Genomic DNA, 27,559 nt, shown 5'->3' on the forward strand with positions numbered 1-27,559 from the left:
TGTATGTTTGTAGTCAGTTCTCAGAGGAAGGGTAATGTGGCTACGTACCACTGAATGAGAACTTGGACCCAGACACACTGAGAATATCTGTATGATTTTAAGAGTTATGTTATCTGTTAAAGTATTTTCTGCAAAACTTCTGTAAAGGATTTCCACTTTGGAAATCAGGAAACTGAACTACGCATTTCAATTGGATTCACCTTGATTTGCTGCAATGTGCTCTGTACGTTTATTGTTCTTTTTGGGTGCTGTTCAGATGCTTTTGTACTTGGTTTATAAATAGTACCTGAGATTTAAAAACCTTTCTAAAAAATGTGGACAAAGAATTTCCATTAAAATGAACAGGAACTTTGAACCCTATGCCTTCAGCTGGCACTAAAATTTCTGAAGCTGATTTGGACTATTATAATATTGTACAAATAATTATTGATCTCAGTATATTGAATACTTTATTTCACCTTCTTTCCTTGCAAAATGAAGAAAAAATAAGATTAAAAAAAAGCACTTCTGATGAGAATTTCATGGCAACATATTTGTTTTGATTTTTGATTTTTATCAATAGCACAAAAGTCAAATTAAAGTATTTTGCAGACACTAGTGCTGCTTTTCAGAATCATCTTGCTTTTACATTCAAAACAAAAGTAGTCTCCTGCTACATTTTCTACTTTCCTATCTCCATTCAGTAAGCCACAAAACTCAAGTTTTTTCTTGGCTTCCCATTTGCAGAAGACACCAATATAAAACTAGGTATGTAATGATACTATTAGCAACATATAATAATAGATGTATGCAATGTATATAATCCTTATTACATATTTTTATATACTAATGTAAGAATATTGAAAAATAGATTCCATAATGCTCCCCTCCTCATGGTGTACACCCCCAAGATTTTAAAAACATGTGAGTAACAGATTCTGAGATATGAGCATGCTGAGTTACTAGGGCCATCTGACTCCCGACATGGCATCCGATCTATTACACCTAATCTATTCGAGAATGTAATCATACTTACACAAATGGCCTTTCGGATATAGTGTCTCACAATAATCTGCTTCATCTAAACTTTAAATCAAGAAATTTTGTCCAGTGTACAGTTTTATTTGAAAATCTTTGGCATGACCAATAGGAAACTTGAAATGTGCTTTCCCAGAGGGGCCTGTTTGTGTAAATCCTATGCGATACACAAAGGGTCACTTGCAAAGAGAGATGAAAGAATTTTAGTATTTACTGCTCTTGGAATAACTGAGCACAGAGGACAGGACCTCAGAAAATAGACCCTTGAGGTGTTCTGCAGAAAGATGGTACTGACTTTCTTCCTGCTGTGCTGGTGTTGGGTTGAAAGTACAGAGTTGTCTTTTCTGTGGGGTCTCTGTTACTCCATTAATAGCAGATGCAGAGCAACTTAGAACTGATCTTAACATTTTTTTGTATATTGGATGACAAACGGAGATGAACCACTCTCAAAACAATTTAAGCACAGTTTTCTGTACATTATTCGGGCAAAGTTTGTCCTGATGATGTTCTCATCATATGGGTTGCCATAATGCAAAACTGTGGTGGCTTACAAGAAGGCCGGAGAGGGACTTTTCACAAGGATATCCAGCCACAGGCAGCCATAAGACAAAAGGGAATGGCCTTAAGCTGAAGAAGGGTAAGGTTTAGATTAGATAGATTTACTGTGAGGGTGGTGAGGCACTTGCACTGGTTGTCCAGAGAGGTTTTGGACTCCCTATCCCTGAAAGTGTTCAAGGCCAGTCTAGATAGGGCTCTGAGTAACCTGGTCTCAGACCATGGCAGGAGGTTTGGAGCTAGGTGGTCTTTAAGGTCTCTTCCAATCCAAACCATTCTATGATTCTATCACATTTGTACAGAATCTCTCAAAAAATATGTATCCCATAGCATTCTCAAGTGAAAGAAGAGAAGGGACTAAGTCTGCTACAAATGCCGATAAAAAATAACACAAAATTAGGGGCAATATACTCTGTCCAACTAATATGCATGAGGGACAGTTGCATTGAACATAGTCAATAAAGTAATACATTTAGATCACAGCTGTGCTGAAGACAGTTCAGTAGATCTTGCTGTTGAAATTACCATGTGTACCCAAATGGTTTGTGGCAAGCTTTGCACCTTGCTGTAGGGTCTCCTAGGAATGGTAGTGCCATAGCTAGCTCAGTTTCAAACTTGTCCTCTTCTTCCCTGCCTGCCAAAACTTGAATCCAGAAGTCTCTGCCTCTGGCTTTGCAACCATTTTCCATAGGTATTGATGTGGCAATGGTTTTAATGATGATATTAGAGGAAAAAAAAATTAGGCCTAAACCGAAAGTAAAACAAGCTTATTTTACCTGTAGTCAGAAATTCTGGAGATATTAATCTATGTAGCCACCATTGACCCATCTGTGTAGGCACTGTCTTGACATGCAGTGCCAGGCGCAGTTTTCTTGTTGGAAATGGTACATGTCAGTGCTTATTACAGTGTCATTTCCTCTCCTTTCCTGTCGTACACTCATGGTCAGAAGAGCATAAAATATCTACCAGATTCCTGACAAGACAAGAAGGTGAATGGGTATTGAGAGCATCCCGGGGCTCTTCTCTTTTGCAAGTATATGTTTTCTATCCAATTTCTCCTTCTTTGAATGTCTCCCATATAACAGGACTTGAGGATAGCCTGGAAAACACTTGTGTTTTACTTCCAGTGCTGTCCATGACAAGGTTTGTGAGTCAGAGCCCTGAGGTGTCCCAGGTCCCAGCCCTGGGTGCTCATTAACATGTTCTGTTCATGAAGTAGAGCTGAGCCATGGGGATGCAAATCTCCAGAGACAGGGAGGAGGGAGAGATGAGGTCTGTGACTCCTTAAGTGGCTCAATGTTGGGCCATGGTTTGATTTGGTAATCTTAGGGGTCTTTTTCAACCTAAATGACCCTATGATTTAAATGTGCTATCAGACCTTGTGAGCAACGGGCTTAATAGGGGTTCAATGGCACTGAGATTGGAACCATGTGGCTGGACCATTGCAAAGACAGGAGGCATACTCAGGAGACAGCTGTATGTATTAGAGTAGGACATAAGCTCAGTAAGATTGGAGATGTCTTTTATATTCCTTTTCTCTGTCCTAATTCATTGAATAATGAGAAAGCACAACTGCTATGACTATTGGTATATCTTAGAGATATATGTTACAGTGACTAGAAGCAAGAAATAACTATTTAGTTCTCTGAAGGATATTAACCTCTGGAAAGATTCAGCAGGATGTGCATGTATCTAAGTGGATAAATAATTCCATGACATGTGTGGGGGTCTAATACCCAGAACAGTCCCTCAGACAGGGAGTTTGCTCTTAACAGTAGGACCCTTTCTGTCAAATATACCTTTTTAAAAATCAAAGTGTGGGAATCTAATAAAGTGGCTCTTTTCATATTGATTTCATCAATACAAAATACGATTTAAGAAGACACATTGTGGAGCTTGATTCAAAAGCTGAGGCTAGAAGCTTTAGCATAACCTCCTCCTGCACAGCCTCAGCCCTGCTTTTTCCACTCTGGGTCTAGGCCCTCAGAAACATGGAAAGGGCAGCAGGAAACTGGGTGATCCTGCTGTGAGTGCTGCAGTTGAAATGTGTGAATGGTGATGATAGCAAGAGGGGAAACTCAGAAAGGAATTGAAAACTGTTTTTTTGCTGCAAAGATTTAACATAGGTTTCATTGCTTTAAGCATTGCCTTGTCAGATCATTGCCCTTTGACAGAGCTTTAGTAACTGGAGTTAAACAAACTGTCTGGACTGTGTCTTTCAGTTTTTCATAATAAAGGAAGTGAAAAATGCTAGAAATCAATTGCACTTGGATAGGAAACTTGTAAAGAACTTTCTTGATCGAGAATAAGTTTTATGGAAAGTGTGGCTGTTGTGGGAGATAAAGAATAGTTAATACATTTGGGGGGAAAAAAAGAATGAAATGTTCACATTTTTCTGTCACTTAACACCAAATGTTCAGCCCAAGGAAAAAAGGTATGGATTAAGCAGAAGACTACCAAAGTTAGTTAAAGTTTATCGTTCACATATTGCCTAGAAAATGTCATTCATTCCTATCCTAATTATTCCATATTTGGGCCGTCTGGCATTCAGTAACAAGTCATTAGCAAGATAGACAAGCTGCTATTGCAGTACAATCTGAACTCCTCTGGAAAAAGTTTGCAAAACAATGAAGGGTACAGAAAACATGAGCAACACGTTCCAATTTCCCCAGGCTCACCAGACAGCAAAGGTACATGATACGAAGCTAAGATAACCTGAATCCATTTCAAAATGTGTTTTAAAATTAAGGTAAAAAATTCAGTTCAACTCTTCTGTAACACTGAGGCCAGGAGTTGAGAGTGTGTTGTATCACTTCTTTTAAACTCTACTAGGAGTTCAGCCAGAGGAGACCAATAGAAGGTCTAGGTACAGTTCCACCACAGGATTTAAGGATGATTGTTGCTGTTCACTCAACACGCAAAGACTCAGTTGTTTTGTCTTTTCTAGGGATAAATGTGTCCCATTGTCACAGCTCAATTTGAACCTACCAAAGGTAGTTATTGTCAATCTTTACAACACTCACTTTCCTCCATGCCCTTGCACTGCACAGCATTACTCTCCCTCTTTCTATATGTAATCTGGCCGATCCAAGTTCTTTGCAACAGGAGATGTTATTTAGCAGCAATTTTCCATGATGTGGAGTTAGCTGCCATCTGAAGGTTTGCCTGACATTTTTGCTGCCCTGTCTCCTGACATACTCTCAGGTGTTTCATATGTGGAAACTGACTATCAAATTTGGCTTTGAGTGGCCTCTCATCCGACATGTGCATCAGCTGCCTCGGAGAACACAGCCCACAGGAGTATTACTACAGCACTCAACATTTGATGGGACTGTGAATAACAGGCTAATTGCACTGTGTGCTTATTTATACCAGCAACAACACAGTAGTCAGTGCAGGTGAAACTGGGAAGTCACATGCCTTGATAATGACAAGCTGTCCATGTTTCACAGGAGTATGAGAAAGTGGTGATGACAGCTGTGTGACACTTTGAAGCCAGATGCCTCCTGTATTCCAGATACGCTGTCCTTTAATCTCCTAAGAGTCGTGCTGGATTTTGCTGTGCTCTGGGTGACTTCGTCTCTTGCTGTGACACTCCGAGACAGCCTCCTGCTGTGGAAGTAGAATTGGTCCGCAGGCTTCAGAGCTATGTTGTCAATACACGTGGATGGGCCAGTCTATTTTCTAGCACTGTGAGTGGTGAGTCTGGAAAAGAACCTCCATTTTCTTTTTACTGGTGGTCAGTCCAAATTGCCTGGCAGGATTATTGAAATATTGATTAATGGGATGTGCAATGACTACTAGGCTGTTGATGAAGAGCAGGTTCCAGGCCATGTCTTTATAACCTTTCATTTAGCACAGAGGCTCTAGGGCCGCAGGAGGGAAAGTAGCTCTCAGGATGTTATTGTTATTCCACCCTCTAATGGTTCTTCTGTACTGGAAGAACATTCTTTTGGTGATTATGTATGATTTGCAAATAGTAAGCATCTTAGAGTGACTCAACCATGAACAAACATAAATATGTGAAAAGGCATTTTAAGCCATGTCCCCATAAACCTTTACATGTAATAAGCTTGAATGTGATGTTTGATCCACTAATCATTCTGAGACTTACTAAGGCCAGAAACATAAGCATTAGTTAAGTGCAGATTGAGACTGCTCTGTATTTGACTAGCTATTTTCCTGAGAACTTTCTGACCTAAGTGTGTGACAGAAGCTTTCTTTTTTAAATAACTTTATGAATGTTTGCTGGCATGGCAAACCAAAGGAACAAGATACAATAGCCCCTTGGTATAAATCTCTGTTAATGAGATCAGGACTAGAAACCTCATTGTTCAACTCACATTCTGTCTGAACGCAATCTGCTTCTCAAATTATAAATCAGGGGCAAGACACTGTACCATTGTGTAACCCTACACCCTGGCTCTGGAATGTTTCCTAGTCACAAGAGGATTGTCATCATTTCAGTTACGAGAGAACTATCTAACAGGCTTGGGCCATATTTGGTCTACAACCCCCCCCTGAATGAAGACAAATCCCCCCCACTTGCAGGAGGGTATTTTTTGTAGCAAAGATACAGAAGCATGCATTATAGTGTGCCACATCTTGGAATCTAGAAACAAAAGAAAAAAGCACTGTCAGAAGCAGTGCTCATTGCTAAAGATTATGTTTATGTATATTCTATATATCTCCATCCCTCTAGAAAACAAACACACATACGTGTAATAAGATCATAGAATCAAAAGGTTTAGTTCTGTCTGCAAAGGCTCATTGTGTGTGCGAAGCCTCTGCCATCCCATGAGACCTCACAGCACATTCTGCTTCAGAAAGAAAGATCCCCTCTAACGATCTCAGTCAGAGAGAGGGACTTAGTCATAGGGTGTGGATGGTGCAGTAATTTCAAGAGCTCTGAAGGACATAATTGCTTCCACATTTTCATCCAGCTTTCTAGCAATCCAAGAAAATGGGGAAAGACCTACTATATTTATTACTGGCTCAGAAGCTGTATAGAAGATCCCAAGCTCACTCATCAGCTCCACCAGATGTAACTCATTAAATACTTAACCTAAATGCACAACCTTTCAGCCAAGTCACCTTTTGTCTTTGATAGGACTCAGTCTACAGGAAGGGAAAGAGGTTCTCTCTTAGTACCGTGTGCTCTGTCTCCCTACTTCTTCCTGCTGTTCAGAGCTATATCATGAAAAGTCTGTGTAAATACTCATCCTTCCCATCAAATCCCCACTAGCTGAAACCTCCCTGTGTTGTTCTCAGCTACTGAGAACATCTGTGTTGGTACTGCCTCAGCAGCTGTGCAAAGCAGCAGCACATAGCTCTGTTCTCCAAAGGCAGACCATGGGCATGGGTTCACTGGACAACACAGAGATCAGTGCTGCAGTGTGAATAACCAAGAGAAAATAACTCCTGCATACTGACCATATGACCTCTGAAGGTCATGCTCCCTAGTGCCAAACCCTTTGCCTACAGCTGAGAACAGAATTCAGGCTGCTTGATTGTGCAAATTTTGCTTTTTATTAGACAGCCAAACTGAGAAATCAGAAGGGGAAATAATTTCCGCAAGTAAGAAATTACCAAATTGGTAAAAGTGGACCTGAAACTAAACATTTCACATAGCTTTTGACTAATTGGATTAAGATAGTCTCAAAACCTTACCTTGAAGTGAAAAGTCACATTTTTATATACAAACAGAAGTATTTCAACTTTTCTGATTTCTTTTCTTTGATCAAAACTCTGAATATGAATTATTTCAGGAGCATTTCCTTCTTTAGAAATATATGTTTTCATTTATTCGGTTTGCTTAATGTCACAGCTCTTCAATAACCATCAAATAGCAGACAACAGTCCATTCTATCAGCATTTTTACCTAACTACAGCATGGCACAACCTTAAAGAAATTCAGGATCTTTTAGATTCTCATCATGGCCCAGGTAGGAAGATTAAATATGAACAGACATTGCTAAAAATTGGATAAACGGCATAAAAAAGTAATTTTTTTCCTTTTTCCCTTCCCTTCCCTTCCCTTCCCTTCCCTTCCCTTCCCTTCCCTTCCCTTCCCTTCCCTTCCCTTCCCTTCCCTTCCCTTCCCTTCCCTTCCCTTCCCTTCCCTTCCCTTCCCTTCCCTTCCCTTCCCTTCCCTTCCCTTCCCTTCCCTTCCCTTCCCTTCCCTTCCCTTCCCTTCCCTTCCCTTCCCTTCCCTTCCCTTCCTTCCTTCCCCTCCCCTCCTTGTTTTTTTTCTATTTTTTTTTCTTTTTCCTTTTTGTTTTTATTTTCTTCTTTGTTTCTTTTTCTCTGAAAGAGCACAAACTATTGGATACAGATTAAATAAAAATGTTGAACAATTGCTTCCTTCTCCAAACAAGAACAAAATTAATATATACAATAATAGAGACTTTATATGTAGATTCATGTCACCCACAGCGACTTCTGTTGTCTGGATCATGGCCACCATTGTTGCCGGCTTGGGATTTATATTCAATATTGAAGGAATCCTGCAGCTATGATTTGAAATACAATTCCAAAAACATTGTGGAGTCATCTTTAGTTTCTTTTGTAATGTGCATTGTCATTCCCATTATGTCTGCGGAATTTGACAGTATCAGTCATGTTCTCCTCCCAGCAGCAGCGCTTTACCACAGCTGACTTGTGTACTATATACTGGCCTAATACAGGCAAATGCATATTTTGAGGGTGCACTTTAGTCTCAAATGCTTTGAAGCACCCTCAGTCCTAACAGCCTGTGGTTGTACAACACAGCAGTATTCACTGCTGCAATTCTACACACACTTTAGCTGCCCCTAAACAATGTCATAAAGGTTTGCTTGTGCCTGTTTTGGCTGCAAAACATAGTGTTTAAAATTCTTGAAGCATCAATTACAGGTGTCAGTAGTGGCTCTGCAAAGGCCTTCAGCCCTTCACAAGGCTACAGTTCTGTTAGTCTGTGAATTTTGTAGCTACAGAAAATGCTTTTTCCCCAGGAAAGTAAACTGGCCAGGAGCAGTGGCTGGAGAAGGAAGGTCTCTGGCTTCTCCCAGCCCTCCTGTTCCCTCCCATTACCACTGCAGCTCTTGCCACCACCAAGACCTTACCAATGAGCATAGGCAAGGACCCTGCTGCCTTATGATCCTGGCTGGCAGAAAGTTCCAGAAGAGAATGGAGAACCAGAGCCTTGTTCACAATCCCCAGGCTGCTGTGGCGGGGGTTGCAGCTCAGCCTATCCCTGTCTCGCTGCCTGTCCCTGCCAGCATGGAGGACTTGACATAGTCCCCACGTGTCTGCAGCTGCACCTAGCCCTCACATTCACAGCACCATTATGCCTGTCACTACTGCCCCCCATGCCAGCAGCAGGCCTCAGGTCTGTTGACTCCTGCCATCCTAGAACCTAGCTGCAAGTGCTGGAGTGGATGATGGCTATTGGCTGTGGTGCCCTCCCAGATGTGGAGGGAGATAATATTCTTCCTGGCATTGGAGGCTGCTGCACAGGCGATGGAGGAGAAGGTGGACCGTGTCAGAGGTGCTTTCACGCCCTGCAAACCCCTGATGGGGCATAAAGGTTGTGTTAACATCGACCTCTTTCTTCTAACCCTGACCTTTTCCTGGCAATGTCTGCACTCAGGAAGCTGCTTGTCAATCACATTCTAATCAGGCTCTGCTGCAGTTTGCAACCCATTTGGGACACTCTCCCAGGCTACTGCCTTGCATGAGCTGATGGCAAAAGACAGTGCTGTGTGTACACCACTATTGTAACTTTTCCTGAGTTAAACTGTAATGGATGTGTCATCACGCACCACAAAGTGCCACAGAAGAGCTGTGGAGCTGCCATCTCGTGCTGAAATCTTGCCTTTATTTGACCTGGGAGCCTTACTGCTTGCTTGCACATGATTATTTTTTGGGACCATTTCCATGTCGTTCTCTGTAAAAGTACCAAGGTGTGCTTGCACCTGAAACCACGGGTGTTCAATCAAGTTTGTACGTAGGTACAAATTTAAAGAAACTTTGTGGGTGTTTTGAATTTAGGCTCGTACTGGAAAATTGTTTTTCATACTAAATTTTTATCACAGGAACAATATAGATTAATTTATTTAAAAAAGCAGTTAAAATGGTAGGCAGAGTGAAGGTACCCAAATTTTGTATGTTCACTTCTAAACCAAGCTTGTTGATTTTACCATAGTTAGTTTTCTTTATACTTGAAAAATAAAGTCTTTTTTTTTTTTTTTTAATTTTGTGTGTTGCATAGAAAAGCCTGGGAACACCAATCAGAAGAATAACCATCAACTAAATGGAACAAAAGACCTTGTTGGCTTTTCAGAAGTGCTCAGAATCCAGCTGCTGCCCCTGGGCCCACTCTCATAGTGCAAATTCATGATGCCCAAGAGTCACACTGTTCAGTCACCTAAACAAAAACCTATAATTCACTATTGTCAAAAGAGCCAAAGTCCCCTCAGAAACAAGGTTATTATCTTTGAGTTGAAGCCTGTAACCCTAAATAAAAAAACTAAATTGAAAATCTTTTCCTAGAAATGTAAATGCAGGCAACCTGTTTATGAAAGAATGTCTCCATGTAATTGAGGAAGCTGACTCAAGGGCTTTACTTCTGCCACCTAAACCGATTAACAGGAGTAGAAACCTGGTTAAGCTGGTGCTCTGGCTTGCTGACTATCAGGACAGCTTTTGATCCAGGGTCTCTGGTATTTGGATTATTTGCTCTCCCCTCTCTTAATCTCTGTGGGGAAACCTTCCTCTGCTATTTAAGTATGAAATCCTCACCATACTGGAATGTTGCAGGGTACTGCTTACAAACAGAGATGTCAGGGCTCAGTATTTCAGTGCGAACCAATGTTGAGTTCCAACTCAGAAGGCCCTTTGTTTGTTTGTTTCATGTCTTTTGCTGGAAATTCTACATGTATTTGATCACCTAAGACACTGTAAGTCCTGCCATACATCAGAATTTTTAGACATGTGGACTTCAGCTATACTTTCCCTTTTCTGGCAGCAGTGTCAGTACAGATGGCAACAGTGATTAAAAGACACCAAGTTTCTCAAATGTTTATGATTAAATACAGTTTATCTTAAGAGGCTCCAGACTGAAGTCAGCTCCTTTAAGCCTGTCAGATTTTTCCTCCAAAGATGATGGAATGCCTAGCTAGAGGAGAAAGGTTATTTATTATTTATTATTCCATTCTTCAAAACATTGTATCAAAAAAGAAATCAATCTTTCCCTAAACATTCTTTGTAAAATTTCAGCTGCTAACTATTATTTGCATATGTAGCTCACCTTAGTTGACACAACATACCAGCAGGTAGCTCTAATCCCTGATAAACTGTCCATTGTTACGATGGCATGTTCTCCTCTTCTCTTTTTCTTACAGGTTGGTTCCCTCCTAAGCAATGGCAGTACTTTTTACGGATAATGGCATGATGATCTTGATAGTATGATGGGGAACAATAAAGTTTTTAAAATACTTTTGCCAAATAATCATTTAATAGCTTCTTTTGGGAAGATGCATTCCACTTAGAGAATACCAGTGTTCCTCGGGAGGCATGTTCCCATGGTTGCACTGTTATGGAGCTCCTTAAATAAAGCTCTCCTTTAGTTTCCATACTCTTTGTTTCAAAGGCTAGCAATGACACTGTGTGGGGTGGAAGTCCCATACTTCCACCACAGCCCTGGTGGAAGTATAGGACTTAATTCCCCAGACAAACCCTACCCTACTCTACCTAATTCTTACTATATACTTATATGAGCAGAAAATCAGGCATCTAAGAGGGAGTTATAAATCCAGAGATTTAGTAAATTGCTTTTATTGCTTCTTGCAGCTAATTACCAGTCTAGAACTTTTTTTTAAAAAAAAGTGTGGATATGGCACGTGGGGACTTGGTTTAGTGGTAAACATGGTGGTGTCAGATTGGACTCAATGATCTTAGAGGTTTTTTCCAACCTAAATGATTCTGTGATTCTATGATTCTGTGAATGTTTATCTACTTTGTACTGAAAGAGCAGAGGAAGAGCAAACAGAGGAAGTTAAAAAGTCACCATTTCTTTGCACTTAACTAACTTCACAGATTTAGGTATCATGCTGATTAACTAACAAAGGGGCTTTAGTCTAGAACTGGCATAACAACTCAGGCAGGTTTTTTAAAATTAATTTGACAATAAAGTGCAGAATAAAACAGACAATTATCCTAAAATGCTTACCAGTCAATTTAAATTCATTATTTGAGTTTTGCTTTCTTCTTTATTTTGTTGCTAATTTTGTAGTGTCAAACAGTATAGACACTGCATATAAAGCACATAAAGCTGCAAGATCCTGTAGCAGATAATATCAGTGTCTTCTGTACATTTGCAATGGATTGCTAGCTGAGGCACTCTGGCACTGCTCTGAGGTCACTGCAGGGCTCACCAAAAGGGAGAACATGCATTGCTGAATACTCTATAATGAAATGGAGAATAATGAGATATAAATTTAAATCGAAATGTGATTATGTACAACATTCAAGAAACATCATTTGATGGTATTATGTGATATGTTTTCCATTATATTAACAATTGTGTACCTTCACCTGGATTTAGAGGTTGGTATTACAGAGTACAATGTCCTTCACAGAAATTACTGAGTGAATATCCATACTTTATCAGAGTGCTCTGAAACTAGAAGAGCTGAAGCAGGGTGTTCTCTCAGTAAGTAAAAATTTAAAATCCCAGTGTTTCTTTCTCCTATCATAGTTGATGAAATCTCATTCATCTGTACTTTTTATGAAGATGGCTACTTGTTCAACAGTTCACTCTTATCACTAAGAATTATTCTAAACGAGTGGCTGAGATATGAATGTCTATCTGCAATTGGACACCTGTTTAAATGTTTAAGTATACATTTGTAGGGAAAGAAAGGTCTTAAATGTCCATCAGAGAACCTACAGTTCCAGAGACTGGACAGCCTGAGTAATATGTAGTGTTTATATCTTATTTGCGAAACAAAAATTTTGTAGATGAAGAATTAGTGGGAGGAAGCTTTGTCACAGACCAGCCAACCAAGGAAAAACACACTGCTGAGAGGAACAGATTTGTTTCCTGGGATTTTTGTTTGTTTGTTTGTTTTTGTTTTGTTTTGTTTTGTTTTAATGTAGGACAGACTATGAAGAAAGGACCAGAGAGCAAGCTCAAAAATATGTTAGTAAAACACAGTTAGATCCAATAAAGGTAACTCTGCTGAAAAATGCAAAATTTAAAAGATGTTTAGCCATAAAACACTATAAGACAGGAGGCAGAAGAAAGGCAGCTGATATTCTAAGTCACACCTATAACTGAGGTTCACAAGAAGAGAGGTAATGATGTACCCTGTGGTCTTTTCACAGTTCCACCTCAAAACCAGGCAACCATTTTGAATTTATGAGCTGGGATAATTCCTGGGGTGTTTCAGTCTCAAATTCAGTAAGTTGCAAAAGCCTAATGAATAAAGAATATTTTCTCTAACATTTTTGGTAACAGTTTATCCAGTAAAGTATATGAAGTATGTGACAATCATCTTGAGTGCGATCATACAGCATGTACAGGACTAGGGGATCAGGCCCAGCCAGCATGGGTTTAGGAAAGGCAGGTCCTGTTCCACTGATCTGATCTTCTATGTACATATGACCCATTTAGTGGATGCAGAAAAGGCTGTGGATGTTATCTACCTGGACTTTAGTAAAGCCTTTGGCACAGTTTCCCACAGCATTCTCCTGGAGAAACTGGCTGCTCATGGTGTGAATGGATGCATTCTTCACTGGGTAAAAAACTATCTGGATGGCTGGACCCACAGAGTCGTGGTGACTGGTGTTACATCCAGCTGGTGGCCGGTCACAAGTGGGGTTCCCCAGGGCTCAGTACTGGGGCCAGTTCTGTTTAATATCTTTATTGATATCTGGATGAGGGGATCAAGTGCACCCTCAGTCACTTTACAGCTGGCACCAAGTCGGGCGGGAGTGTTGATATGCTGGAGGGCAGGAAGACTCTGCAGAGGGATCTGGACAGGCTGGATTGATGGGTCAAGACCATTTGTATGAGGTCCAACAAGGCCAAGTGCCAGCTGCACCTGGCTCAAAACAAGCCCAGGCAGTGCTACGGTCTGGGGGCAGAGTGGCTGGAAAGCTGTCCAGCCGAAAAGGACCTTGGGGGTGCTGGCCAACAGCAGCTGAACATGAGCCAGCAGTGTGCCCAGGTGGCCAAGGAGGCCAACAGCATCCTGGCCTGTATCAACAACAGTGTGGCCAGGGAAGTTATTGTCCCCTTGTACTCAGCACTGGTGAGGTTGCACCTCAAATCCTTTGTTCAGTTTTGGGCACCCCACGATAAGAAAGACATTGAGATGCTGGAGCATGTCCAGAGAAGGGCAATGGAGCTGGAAGGGTCTGGAACATAAATCCTATGAGGAGTGGCTGAGGGAGTGCAGTTGTTTAGCTTGGAGTAAAGGAGGGTTAGGGGGGACCTTATTGCTCTCTACAACTACCTGAAAGGAGGTTGTAGCCAGGCAGGGGTTGGTCTCTTCTCACAGCTAACAAGTGACAAGGACAAGAGGAAATGGCCTCAAATTTTGTCAGGGAGGTTTATATTGGCCATTAGGAAGATTATCTTCATGGAAAATGTTGTCAAGCATTGGAACAGGCTGTCCAAGGAAGTGGTGGAGTCACCACCCCTGGAGTAGTGTAGATGTGGCACTTAGGGACATGGTTTAGGGAGGGACCGGGCAGTGCTGGGCTCATGGCTGGACTTGATGATCTTACAGATCTTTTTCAAATTAAACAGTTCTATGATTCTAAGTATATGGTCATGTGTCTATAATTTTTCTTCAGTATAAATACATAGTAAAGGAGAAGATCAATAATACAGAATTATAAATATTAACTCCTGCATCATAAACGGAACATTTGAAATGTAAATGTTGTACTTCAGACACTCATCTGCCTATTCATTTCTTTGCATTCCAGGTATCGTATTTGTTTCAAACTGACAAGATCTAGAATATACGAAACAAAATACAAACACTTATTGAAGAAAGGTAATACCCGTCACTTATAGAAAATGGTTTATCTTCAGGTCAAAGTAAAAATTCACTGCAGTAACAATTATTTTATGCATTGCCATGCATAATTACCCCTTTCCTCTGTGTTATTAAGAAATACAAATTATTTATTAGTTACACATACTTCAAATAGACCCTACTAAATTACTGTTCTTTAAAAGTTCTTAGAACTTCCTGAAGACACTAGAGACACTTGGAAAGTGTCTTCAGATCCAAAAATGAAAATGAAACCAGAGGATGAGGCAGTCTGTTAAAGCCTGTTTACAGTATTATAAAGTTCATATTTGTGGGGGCTTTGTTTTGCATAATAGAAATGTGAAAATATGGCAATCCAGATGAACAGATTGATGTCAATATTTCAATTCTATTTTTACAATATAAGCCATAAGTTTACTTTGTAGGTATTAAAACCGAAAGCATTTAAATTAAATACTTACTAAGGAGTGCTTATCTGTAAAATGTGTGAAGCAAATGGGTTTCTGGTAATGGCTTCTTGAACATCTAAAAAAAAGTATGAAAGTATATAATAAATATTATGCAAACCAAATACTTTAATAAAAATAAGATTCACAGTCAAATATTCAAGACAGAACTTTCTGAAGATTGTGGAAATGTAGTTTAATAACACTAGTTTTATTTTCCCTATTAACTGCTGCTGTAATAGGCCATATATCTATTTTTAAAACTTGTATCTAGATATTATATGGACAAAAGATTTAGTGTCAATAAAGAAATCTAAAGCTAGAGAAAAGAATGCCAGCTACTCTAAGCTGGCAACAAATACTCCAGGTGTAGACTAGTTAGTGACCATTATTAAAAAGACCACTATGAAGGTACACAGTTTTAGTCACTTAATTTTTTAACATGTGAAAACAAAGACAAAAAAAGGTGTGCAGATAGGTCACAGTTTAAAAAAGCAATGTACTTTTATGACACATAAGTACAGACAACCATTTACTTACTGATTTACAGGTACCTACTTACATGTAAGTCTACCTGTAAAATTTCCCAGCTTCCTACTACCAATTTTAATCCCTAAATAATTAGGCAAGCTAATTAAGTTTCCCAGGTACATAAGTATCTGTATGTATTACATTAATTTTCACAGTTACTTCATTTGCAATCTGTTAACTCCTATGACTTTTTGTTTCTTTCATATTCCTAACATACTCTTCTTACAGTTTTCCCGTTCACACTTTGCAAACTTCAGCATTCTGTCTCCCAGTTCTTTTACTGAATTTACCTTTCCCTATATTTCTTTGTAATTTCCCTCTTATACAGCAATTTAGTTTCTATATTCGTGTATTTCTCTTTTCATATCTACTTTCCTAACCCAAGCACACCATACTAAAACACCTCTCTGATAAAAAATGGAATTCTTCATTTCCATTTGCCTGGAAGCAATAACCACAAGTTATGATATAATGAAAGTCGGAACCACTGTTTGATGGAGCAGGAATTGTAAGCTACAGCTGCAGAAAATTTTTAAACAGTTGCAAAGATCTATTATTCTGCTGTGCAGTTTATAGGAAACTGAAGCCTTTTTCCTTGAAGTCATGCAATCCACCATGTGATGTAAAAATGAGTGGATAGTGCGCAGAAGCTAAATAAGCCCTGGTTTAGTTTGATTCCAGGCAATAAGGAGGTATACTTGGGTAACTTGATCATGAAATGGTGCAGTGCAGAAGGAAAAGTAGTGGAATAGTAAAATGAAATCAATGGACTTCAAGAAACTCTTATAAACTCAAATAATTGACATGTAAAATCTTGTATGAAAAAAGTCCAAGGAAAATATAAAATTCAAGAGAGTTGGCAATTCCACAAACAGCACAAATGGCAAGCAGAAGTTATTTCAATCATATGAGAAGTCAAACAGTGAAGAGATCACGTAGACTAAGTCACAAGTTCCCCACTGATTTCAAATACAAGATGGGGCACACAAAATACCAAAATTATGCCAAACTAATGAGAGCTTTTATGGAAGACACGTATGACCACATAGGTCAAAGCAAATCCTAACCATTAGATAAAGGAACGGACCCAAGAAGTAAGTTTGTTCTACAACTGTGTTAGTTATCATAAGAGAACTAATGAAAATGTTAGCTAATTAATCACTGGGGAAAAAATTATCGAGAACAAGTATAGACATTTTCCCCACATTCTTCAGCAAAATGGAAGCTGTGATTGGAGAGTTCATACAAAAAGCACCAGTATAAACCAGGTAAGAAATCAGCCTGGTAGAGAGAAAGAACAAGTTAGAGAATACTTAAGTAAGTTTGACATTTTTAAAATGGTTGCACAAGTGATATTCACTCAAACGTTCAGATTTATCTGCAGCGATGTCACAACTCAGTATTTGTGACTTTTAAGAATTCATGGAGAAGAGGAACATTCTAAAATACTAGAAGAAAATGAAAAGCCGTTCATTATAAAGGAATATATTTGCAAAAAATATATGATATATCAAATAAAAGGTAATTATTTGCAAAAATAATTGCAAAAAAATCGAGATGGATAAAAACAGATTCCCAAGTGAGGCTGATGTGCCTGATGCATCTTGAAAGAACATTTTTGACAAACATCTGTTGCAAACAACATCTACAGTTGGGCTGAAGATGTCGTCCAGTCATATTTTGAATCATATTTTTGACCAAGAAAAGGTCACCGTTATTTTAAATTAATCTCACTGACTTCAAGAAAGGTCTCATGATTTTGATCTACTGTTTGCTAAATTCAGTAAATAATAATAATAATAATAATAATAATAATAATAATAATAATAATAATAATAATAATAATAATAATAATAATAATAATTTCTATCACGGGATTCCTAGTTTTAACCCAAATAAATCTATGGCAACAAAATATAAAGTTATTTAATCATTTGGTGTATCATCTTATTTATTATCCAACTTACTTTGTAGCCTCTGATTGAGATAATTAAGAGACTGGAAAATCCTCTGTTCTTCTACTGAGAGTGCACTCATGCCTGGCCACGGAGCTCTGTTAAGCAGTGAGGGCTGTCTGGCTGGCTGCACACTGTCCATAGCTGCCAGGATTTCACCCTCCGCCATGGGTGTATTTGCTAGTTTTTCTGCCATTAGAAACTGAACAGTGCTTGCTGAAACTGAAGAGATTACAGAGGGAACTTCAAATGAGAAGAGCTCATTACATTTAAGTAAACTGCTTGTTTTCATGACTGTATGTCTGTGAAACACATAAAACCAACATTGAAAGATCAATTGGCAAAATCAAGAAACTTGATACATTAGAAAATAAAATAATTAAGAACACTAATTCATCTTATAATTGGCACCAGAGCAAGTCCTAATGAGTTTGGAAATATGTAATGGTAGCAAGCAATACCTGTCCCTATCATACAGTTATGTATGACATGTACAGCTACAAACGGGCATGGAATGAAAATTAAATACGTGTTGTAATGCATTTATAAAACCATCCATACCATGATAGGGTTATATATTGCATTTCCAGGAAAAAAAAATTAGGTCTAGATAGATAACTACCCTTTTCTGCTTAGAATCACTGATGTCAAAAGGCACAAGCCATGTTACATAGTGGATGTATTAGGTCCTTCTACTTTATGTACAACCAAGAATTGGAGTTGTGTTACTATACCTTCCTCAGATTTATAGATGTTTTTCATCTTCTGTACTGGATCGAATGTGGATGGAGCAGGACTCAGCTGGACAGTACATAACGAATTCTATAAAAAATATTATAAGAATATTTTAAGTATAATTTAAGGTAACCACTACCTTCTGAACATGTTTTATTTATTATTTCATATTACCAAATGTTTTGAAGTGCCAAAGTATTAGTGTATACTAATTCAGTGAGGTATTCTGGTTGGTTTTACTCTTGTCGTTAGCAGTGACAGCAAACATACTGATTCAAAATTGCATGACACTGAACAATTCTTTGATATTTCTAAAGCTCTTTCCATTTTGAAGATAAACAAGCTTTTTATTTTTTGTAGTTTTTTATATTAACCTGTGCATGATGAGTAGGCTCCCATCTTTTAGATGCTACATTTTGTCTTCTGTGTTCTGAAACAGCTCTGTGTTTATTTTCATAGTTGCCGAGAACTTGATTTTGTCTTGTAACAGGAACAAAACCTTAAATAACATGCAGACAAAAATAAACCAAAAATGTGTAAAACCATGATAAAGATAGTAGCAAAACTAATGAGTAAATATCTCTGCCCACATTCAGATGTTTACATCTGATCTCATTAAATATATTTTCTTAAAATGAAAAGAGAGAAAAGGCACTTTTAAGGTGTTTTTTACCTCATGTTAGCATAGGACTATGAGATAGAGGTGTGGATTGTATGTGGACATAAGCATGCTAAGTGAAGCCCCACTTTGAATCCCAGATAATAAAAATGGTAAGTACAAAGATACAAGGTGGTCTTACCAAATAAAAAGGAGAATGAAAGGTGAGCTATGATATAAAAATACCAAATAATGTGCCAAAAAGTAATGTTTTAGAAAATAAATTGTATTTAAAGAATAATCTTGAAGTCTAACTGCCCAAGACAGTAAATGCCTGTTGACAAGTTGCTGTAATGTATATCTTAATGGATTCAACTTCTGTTAAGATTACGTAGCAGTTTGCAGAAAACGGGGTAGTTCACACTTTATTTGATTCACAGAATCAAAGAATGGTAGAGGTGGGAAGAGACCTTTGGAGGTCTCCAGTACCTCCACTCAAACAGGTCCACATACGGCTCCTTGCCCAGGACCATGTTCAGATGGCTTTTGAGCATCTTCAAGGATGGAGACTCAATAAAATCTCTGGGGCAATTTGTGCCAGTGCTCAGTCACAAAGTAAAAAAAAAATGCTTCTTGATATTCAGAAGGAAACTCCTTTGTTTCAGTTTGTGCCCTTTGCCTCTGGTACTTTCAGTGGGCACCGCAGAAGAGAACCTGGCACTGTCCCCTTTGCAGCTTCCTTCCAGGTATTTATAGACATCGATAAGATTCCCCATGACCTTCTCTTCTCTGGGATGAACAGTCCAAGCTCCCGGCCTTTTCTCCTAGAAGAGATGCTCCAGTTCCTTTACCATTTTCATGGCCAGTCACTAGACTCTCTCCAGCACATCCATGTCTCTTGTACTGAGGAGTCCAGAACTAACACAGTACTCCAGGTAGGGCCTCACAAGCATTGTAAGGTTTAAAAGTCATGGTTTTAAACCTTATTTCTATAGCTTGGGATTTTGTAGTTAATCTTACTAATTCATACATCTGTATGCTAATTGTAATGACAGTACTGTTGTATAGCATTTTCCCTCAGTCAGAGAGGTCTAAGCTAGACACTGTACCTCAAAATCTATTTCAGTTTTGTCTGGTGTAGCAATACATTTTCAAAATTAAAGCATCAAGTTTCAAAATTAAAATTATGTTCTTAATTAAATGTTTATGCATACAAACCGAAGATGCAAATTAGCATTTTCATGGACAACTCAGGAATCTACATACCCAAGGAGATATTATATTCTCATTTGTAAACACAGTTACTAGACTTGTAAATGCAGTTACTTGATTTATACTTGGGAAGATAAATTACCTCTTTATTTACATAATAAATATTTACATGTGCCGTTTAATGTACAGTTCACAATTTCACCAAGAGATCTTTTACTGATTCTAACAGAATTTTGTTTCTTACAGTGACATTAACAAAGCAGAATTCCTACCATTCACAGAAAAAGAAAACAATTAATTGATACTTGAAGCATATTTGAAACTAGTCATCTGGCTGTGTCAGAGACTGAAATGGTTAACGATTTATGCATTCGAGGAGTTGGATAAATAGATAGTTCCTTCTTTTTAATAATGGGTCCGTAGTGGGCCAGATTTCTTTTTTTTTCCACAGGAACCTGCCAGCAGATGAGATCAAACTGCGTGAGACCAATAAAGCTTTCAATTGCAGCAATGGGCAGAAAAGATAACTGCCCCCACAACTGCTTTTATTATCAGCTTACAAGTATCCCATGAGAAAATGAAGTAGCAACAGGACTGAAGACTTATACTCTTCTTTGACATGTGTTTGTGGTTTTATCTTAATAACTTTGTAATATGCATGTCTGTATGTATTTTTGTCTCAGTAAGTTTGCAATATGTAAAAGTTTGCCATGAACATTGTGTTTGTGTCCCCTCTACTCCCAAAATTTGTGTTTTTATCATGAACAACTCGCTGATAAGATTGTGTAAGACAAGCCATTTTATGTACTGCTAGTTTAGTTTTTGCCAAGTTTGTTTTGTCTTTTTGTTGGGGGGGCGAGTGGGCTTAGGAGAGGCTTTTGGATGTGTGTAGTTCTGTCTCAATCAACTGAGAATCAAAAAACTCAATCAAATTTAGCCTAGGAGTTAGTACAAGAATTTACGCATATTTGGAATCATACAAATATGTATTATATGCATTAACCCTCTGCCTCAGAAGGCATCAAATTTTATATTTGGCTAAATTTCACAAAATATTGACAAATGAAACTAAATCTAAACAAAACAAAAGAAAATGTTACCTGAAGAGAATACAAGAAAACCTTTTACCAACTCCCAAGTAACTCAATGTGTTTGCATAAGAACTGATGTGTAATTTCAAGTACAATTTCAAGACACACTGCCCCCCCCAACAGACACATTATTATAGAATCCCTCACACCCGCTACACATTAAAGGACACCCTGATTGCTCACAGGGTGGAGACAGTGGCTAGTGAAAATTAGATTTGTGTCAGTATTAAATCCTGATGTTTGTACCTTTGTTAATATTGGGAAATTTGATTGTAGTTATCAAGATCATATTACATCCCCTATGACTCATGGGGTGGAGAGAGTAGCTAATGAAAATTAGCTTACTATTTTATTATAAAGTTTTTTTTTTTTTTTTTTTTGCGGGGGGGAATTGCAGTGCATTGGGGCTATCTCTTCCTTTCCTTTACTCTCCTATCTTCCTGTCCACTATACAAAAAGCGCCGCCCACAAAGAAGAGTCACAGAGAACAATGAAAGAAGAAAAATTATTGAATGCATAAATCACGGGGTGGTGTCAGAGACTGAAACGGTTAATGATTTATGCATTCTAGGAGACTTTTGCAGGCTTTTGACCTCTGATGGGCAGTTGGGCCCATCCCTCCCTCCAGTGCTGAAGCCCTGACTAAGTGTCAAACCCTGAAAAGGCAGAAAGAGCCAAGTTTATACCACTGATGGCCCATCAAAGCCCATCCTCCCCTCTGCCAATCTTGAAAGGCAGGAACCAGGCCAGACACAGAAACTCTGCGCAGGCCCAGGGAGAGTTTGGAGGCTCGAGGCATGGCCCGTGGCACTAACCATGGGTATAATAACTCATAACTTCTTGGAGTGTGGGGGCTTCCCTCCTTCACCCCCAGCAGATCAAGGCCACCACTTCAACTGACAGACATGGAAGCTTGACACTATCAAGTGTCATCACTGGACCCCGTGGGCGGTGACTATATATCTTTTGTCCACTCTCAGCTTTTCTTTTTCCTTACTCTCCCTTACTCTTATCCTGTCTTTCTCTCCCCTATGCATTTTCTCCCTCCCCCAAAGGTTACCTCTATGTCACATTGTTATATGACAACACCCAAAATGCTAGCATACCTGTTGATACAAAATTGTTAAAATAAACCTTATCAATGTATGTTTTCAGACACCGATTATTCAGGGTCGTTTCACTCTAACCCACCCCAAGGGAATTATTGTTAAGAACCTGGGTTACCCCCTCCGCTTTCTGTGGGGCGGGTCATAACAGGCTGCTACCATCAATAGTAACATGGGACACATTAGATTTAAAAGGTTGCCATTTAGTTAAGCGCAAATTATTGTAATATGATGCATGGTGCTGAATAGCACCTGAAAAGAAATGTTATATTGAATATGGCAGAAAGTTAAAAAAAAAAGAAAACAAAAAGAAAACAAGAGACCCCTGATTATATCAGTGATCACATGATGTTTTTCAGAAAAAAATAAAAGTCAAACTTGCTCTATGCAGATGCATCAATACTTAATTTAATTAGTTTGCAAGACATGCTAGATATATGCCAAGGGAAAGATTCCTTCGAGACATGTAAGAGAAAATTATAATAAGCAATAGTATTGTTGCCGTGGGAGTTAGGTGCTGAAAAAATCTCCCGGAGCAGTTAATTAGGGGTGAGATAAGAAAGGGTTTATTTTGCCAAGGCAAAGATGTTACAAGACGCGCACAGGCCATGCCTGAGATGTTACATTTTATAACACCATCCATCCAATCCCAGATGTGTCCACCCTGTGGTCTTTACTCTGGACTGCCCCGGGTCCACCCCCTGAAAATGGATCTGGGGGCTTTTTGGGACCCTCCGTTCATCTCATCTTCATCTCCCTCAGAGCACAAAGGGTACATAGTTACCCAGTTTTTGACCGTGTTCTGTGGTTTAGGCCCTGATATGCTGTTCTGCCAACAATCTAGGCCTTGCCTTGACAAAAGACTAAACATTTCTACTGGATTCGGGGGTAGGAGTGATATAGGGAGCATAGAATGGGGTAAGAGGGTTAAGGAATGTGTAAACAAGGGTGCTAGAGGGAAAGGGACAAGGGAGGAAGGGAGGGATGCTGCTTTTAGAGTCTACTTCCACTACTTATAAAACTTAAAAGTATTAGAAAAATAAAAACTATTAGGGGCTTAAGGCATCAGTATCTTTAAGGGAACAAGATACTAAGCAGTCTACAGCTGTTCAACTATAAGCATGTAATTAGCCCCATATTTGTGACAGGCTAAAGGTCAAACACGTTTTTAAAGCCTTTTACTGACTAAACAAGAAAGGTCTTAAAATAATTCTAATATCCAGCTACAATATAATATGTGTCAGCAGAAGATATACAACTTGAAGCCTGGAAGCCAAATTAAATTAAGATCCTCATGGATGATAATTTTATTTATTCATTTTTTTCTCACTTATACTTTAGGTACATTTGGCCAAGCATTGCAACAAATCACATTTTCTACAGTGTCTTCACAAACCTCATGGAACTCTGCAGATATTTTACTTGAGAGCAATGCAGTATTCAATCTCACAGCAAGCACTTCAGGACAAAGGCTATGATGTCTATGTGAATTGGTAGGCAATTGAACAAATAACAGCAAGTCAGTAAGAGTTATCTAGAGTATTTAAAATAAAGAAGACTTTCAAAACACAAAATCTAAGCAGATACTGAGAAAGGGTAACCCACCCAAATTTATTCCTCAGCTCTTCCCCTGAAAGAGCTGGAGGTATGTGACATTGGGAATGTAGCATTTAAAGTTGCAGTGAAGACAGTGTTAGTAGTGCACACAACTTTGACCCAGTACATTTCCTGATTGATTGATCTGATGTGCAGATAAGGACATCAAAAGGCAAGAATCTCTGCTGGAGGCAAGGCATGGTAATGCAAGTCTTCATTCATTTCCAATGTAAAATCAAATAGGTTAAGTCACCCGGATCTTAAATTCATCTGTTTGAACTGGAATAGACAAACAGATAGCATTTTTCATTTCCCAGCCCTACTTAAGGCCAAGAATATTCACCTGCCTGCCTTACATAACAGAGCTGTTTTGAATCATTCCATAGTTAAAACTATATATTACTAGATAAATGTAGATAAATGTAGATAAATACTAGATATATGTAGATAAAACTAGAAATGTAGGGGGGGGTTAAGTTATCTGAATTAATTATTTTGCTAGAAAGTATTTTTGAGTTGCATGGCCAATCCTTGGGGTGATCTTGGTACATGAAGCAGTTTGAAATGCTGCTTATACTTGAAACAGGGTCTACAGTTGCAGGAACTCCTGCTGTAGCCCTCAATAGGAAGCAAACCAACAAACTACATAGAAATTATAAGCACAAGGATGTCATCAGTGCCCAAGGCACAGAATATAGATAGGCTGCACAGGAGAAACAAGGCAAATCAAAAATGAAATGTAATTTGAAATGTAAAAAGTGGGAGATGAAAGTTTATTCACCCAAAAATTTCTTATGCATCTTTCCTCTATCTTACCAATCAATCTCTTCATCAAGGTTAATTTTTAATGAAATGCAGGATTGTTTATCAAATTCCTTAAAATTCTTCATAAATCAGACATACTTTGCAGCAGAGCAAAGTTTGCTTGGCAGAAGCTCTTTAATTTTAACCTACCTTTAATTTTTTTTTAAAGCTTTAATTGTATTACTGGGAATAACTCTTAATAATTTTAGGCATTTTCAGTGTCAACATTTTAAAAACACAGTAGATCTATACTTCTTTCACTCTCATGTGGCAGTGACTGTTGAACAACAAGCTATGATTCTCAGTTACCTTGTAAAACTTGCTTGTATAAACTTACTCACTTCCTCCTATATCATTATTTAGACCACCTGTCACATCTGCTCATTAGTCATGAATATAATCTCAGGGAAAATACTTCCTTTTCATTTAATATTGTAGAGAGCTATTAAAAATGAGGATCAATGTTTGAGAGGCCTCTGGGCACCAGTAGAATAGAAATGACAATGACAAATGGTGAAAGCTTGTTAAAACTGGTTGTACTGTGTGGATGGATGAAAGGTTGGACATTTCAACTGAAAACAAATTCATGATGTAATTGAAGAAGACTTTTGTCTGAACATCCCCCCACCCCAGACCCAGAAACATGACTCTTACCAGTAGCAGACTCCTTTGCAGCTCGGACAGAATGTGCTCCACGCCAGGAGGTGCTTGTTTTTCCAGCTGCTGGGATATGATGGAGATGTAATCCATTTTCTGCATTAACAGGTCTTCTCTCAGTGCAGGTTACTGAATGATTTTGACAGGCTCTTGCCTGAACACCACTCACAGAACAAGTATTTTTTGCCCAAGGTTCATATTTGGCCGTGCTGCAGTCGGGTGGAGAGATCACAGCGGCCAAGCCAGAACAACAAGCAATGTTCTCACTGATTTCTCTACCATTCCTATTTAAACCCCAATTTGCTAGCACAACATGCTTGTCATTTAAATCATTCCTGCTAGTAGTGGTAGCTTGGAGGCTTGAAGGCGGCAGTGACTGACACCCAGGGCTGGCTGGGTTTTTGACACTTCTGTTTCCTGGCAGAGGTGCGGAAGGCGGGTGAGGTGTCAGCAATTTCCCTGGAGCTTTTTGAGTTTTGTTGGCTCCAGTGGCTGACTGCAGTTGGAGTATAGTGCCTCTTCTCCTGGGCATAAAACTTGTCTGGGCTCTTCCAGTTACTTTTGCCTTATTTTGGAGTTGATTACCTTCATTAATTTTAGAATTATTGCTATATACTGAGGGTTTACTTGCTTCATCTTTTGACACCATCCAAGCTTTTTTAGCAGAAAAGGATTCAGTAGACATAAATATATTCTGAGATGTGCATTCTTTATTTGATTGTTCAGTATTAACATTTGGTTTTGATATATGAGAATTTTCCTGATGATTTTTCATGAACGTGGGGTTTGAAGGTTGAGCAACAATACTTAAATTATTCTTAGGAGAATTATTTGCAGTTTGAACATATTGCAGCTTTGAAGAAGATACTTCACTGGTGCTTTTTTCACAGTATTTTTCATTATTTTCTGTTATTATCTGGTCAATTTGATCACACCATCTTAGCTTCCTATTGTATTTTTCATTTTCTGCACTTTTCTTTTTTAATTTTGCCAGTTCTAAACTGTCTCTGATAGATGACATGGATCGAGTTCCAAAACTGATCCCATGGTTCATAACCACAGTTTTGAAAGGACTGGGTTCATATTTAGAATCCTTCTTTAGGATACTTCTGAATAACTTTGCTCTTTTTCTTTCAAAAATATTACTTTTCAGGGTTTTGTCCTGTGCAGGAATTCCAGAATTGAACTCTGTATCTGACACCAGTGACATAGTGTCAATTATATTTCCCTTTCCTTTATCTTTGTTATTCTGTTGCTTAACTTCCAACCAAACTGAGGCATTTGGTATGTCTTGAAATAAAGATGTTCCTGGAATAGTATCATTATTACATTCAATATTTTCTTCTTTTGTTTCAGTCATTTTTCCTGAGGTATTTTTTAAAAACTTTGTACTGATATTTTTGTCCTTTGGTAATGTATCAGCTGTGCTGGGAATGCCAGTGGAACATCCCTGATTAGGAAATAAGATTATAGATGTTGCAATAGGTTGACTGGATGCTTGCACAGATATAGTTCTCTTCTGTGGGGTCATTTTAAAACTCTGATCTTGCATCAGATCCTGAACTCTTTCTCCTGGAATAGAATCAGGGCTGTCCCAGGCTTTGCTAGGATTGAAAACAGGATGAGTAATGGCTAATGTGCTAGCCATTCCAGAAGATGGCTTGCTTCTGTCTTCTTCTATATTTTGCAGAAAACTAAATGTATTAATTACAGAGCTCCTTTGCTTATCAGAGGTAGAGAACTCTGGAGGTTTTTTTCCAGATCTCTGAGAAGCAGATGATTCCTCTTCTGAAGCGTTCACATGTTCAGCAGGAGTTAGAACATTATGTTTAGCTAAAAGATCATGAATAGGTATGTTGTGGTAGTGTGGATCTGCATTTCTCAGGCAATTATTTAGATGCGCATTTTTAGAAGTACTTTGATCTATATGAAGTAAACCATTATTCCTAGTCTGGGATTTTTCTGGATCATACAGGGCACAGTCACACTGTGCAGTCAAAGATGATTCATTCGGTGTTGTGTAATTTCCACTTTGTCCTCCAGCCTCAAGACTGTCAAGGCTTGTCAGGCTTTCTGAATCATCTGTTTCGTGGAGTTCTTGATGAAAATTCTGAAATACAGGCAAAGAATCAGACTGTTAGATTTATCAGAAATGTGGTTTTGCTGATACTAATTTTTCATTAATGAGAGCCTAGACTAAAATACAA

General features: G+C 38.6%; 1 protein-coding gene and 1 long non-coding RNA gene across 5 annotated transcripts in view; one reads left to right on the forward strand and one right to left on the reverse strand.

The window, feature by feature from the left end:
- Positions 1-7,400: 7,400 nt before the first annotated feature.
- On the forward strand, positions 7,401-14,790 carry LOC127467810 (uncharacterized). Its single transcript, XR_007903317.1, has 3 exons — positions 7,401-7,517; positions 12,940-13,015; positions 14,551-14,790. It is a non-coding gene; the product is annotated as an uncharacterized LOC127467810 (long non-coding RNA).
- Positions 11,431-27,559, reverse strand: part of CEP126 (centrosomal protein 126) — a 40,313-nt gene continuing 24,184 nt past the window's right edge. For 2 of the 4 annotated variants that reach the window (XM_051780173.1, XM_051780174.1), the window contains 6 exons: positions 25,350-27,462; positions 18,663-18,787; positions 18,288-18,375; positions 17,566-17,775; positions 15,083-15,146; positions 11,431-12,017 (listed from right to left, as the gene is read on the reverse strand). In XM_051780173.1, coding sequence (XP_051636133.1) covers position 12,017; positions 15,083-15,146; positions 17,566-17,775; positions 18,288-18,375; positions 18,663-18,787; positions 25,350-27,462 — 2,601 coding nt within the window. In that variant the 3' untranslated portion in view covers positions 11,431-12,016. Of the gene's footprint in view, positions 12,018-15,082; positions 15,147-17,565; positions 17,856-18,287; positions 18,376-18,662; positions 18,788-24,071; positions 24,171-25,343; positions 27,463-27,559 lie in introns of those variants that run through there. The other 2 variants (XM_051780175.1, XM_051780176.1) reach the window with 2 other exon arrangements.

Source organism: Manacus candei, unplaced genomic scaffold, assembly GCF_025592945.1.
Source record: "Manacus candei isolate 608988 ecotype Guabito, Panama unplaced genomic scaffold, ASM2559294v1 h1tg000014l, whole genome shotgun sequence".
NCBI lineage: Eukaryota > Metazoa > Chordata > Aves > Passeriformes > Pipridae > Manacus > Manacus candei.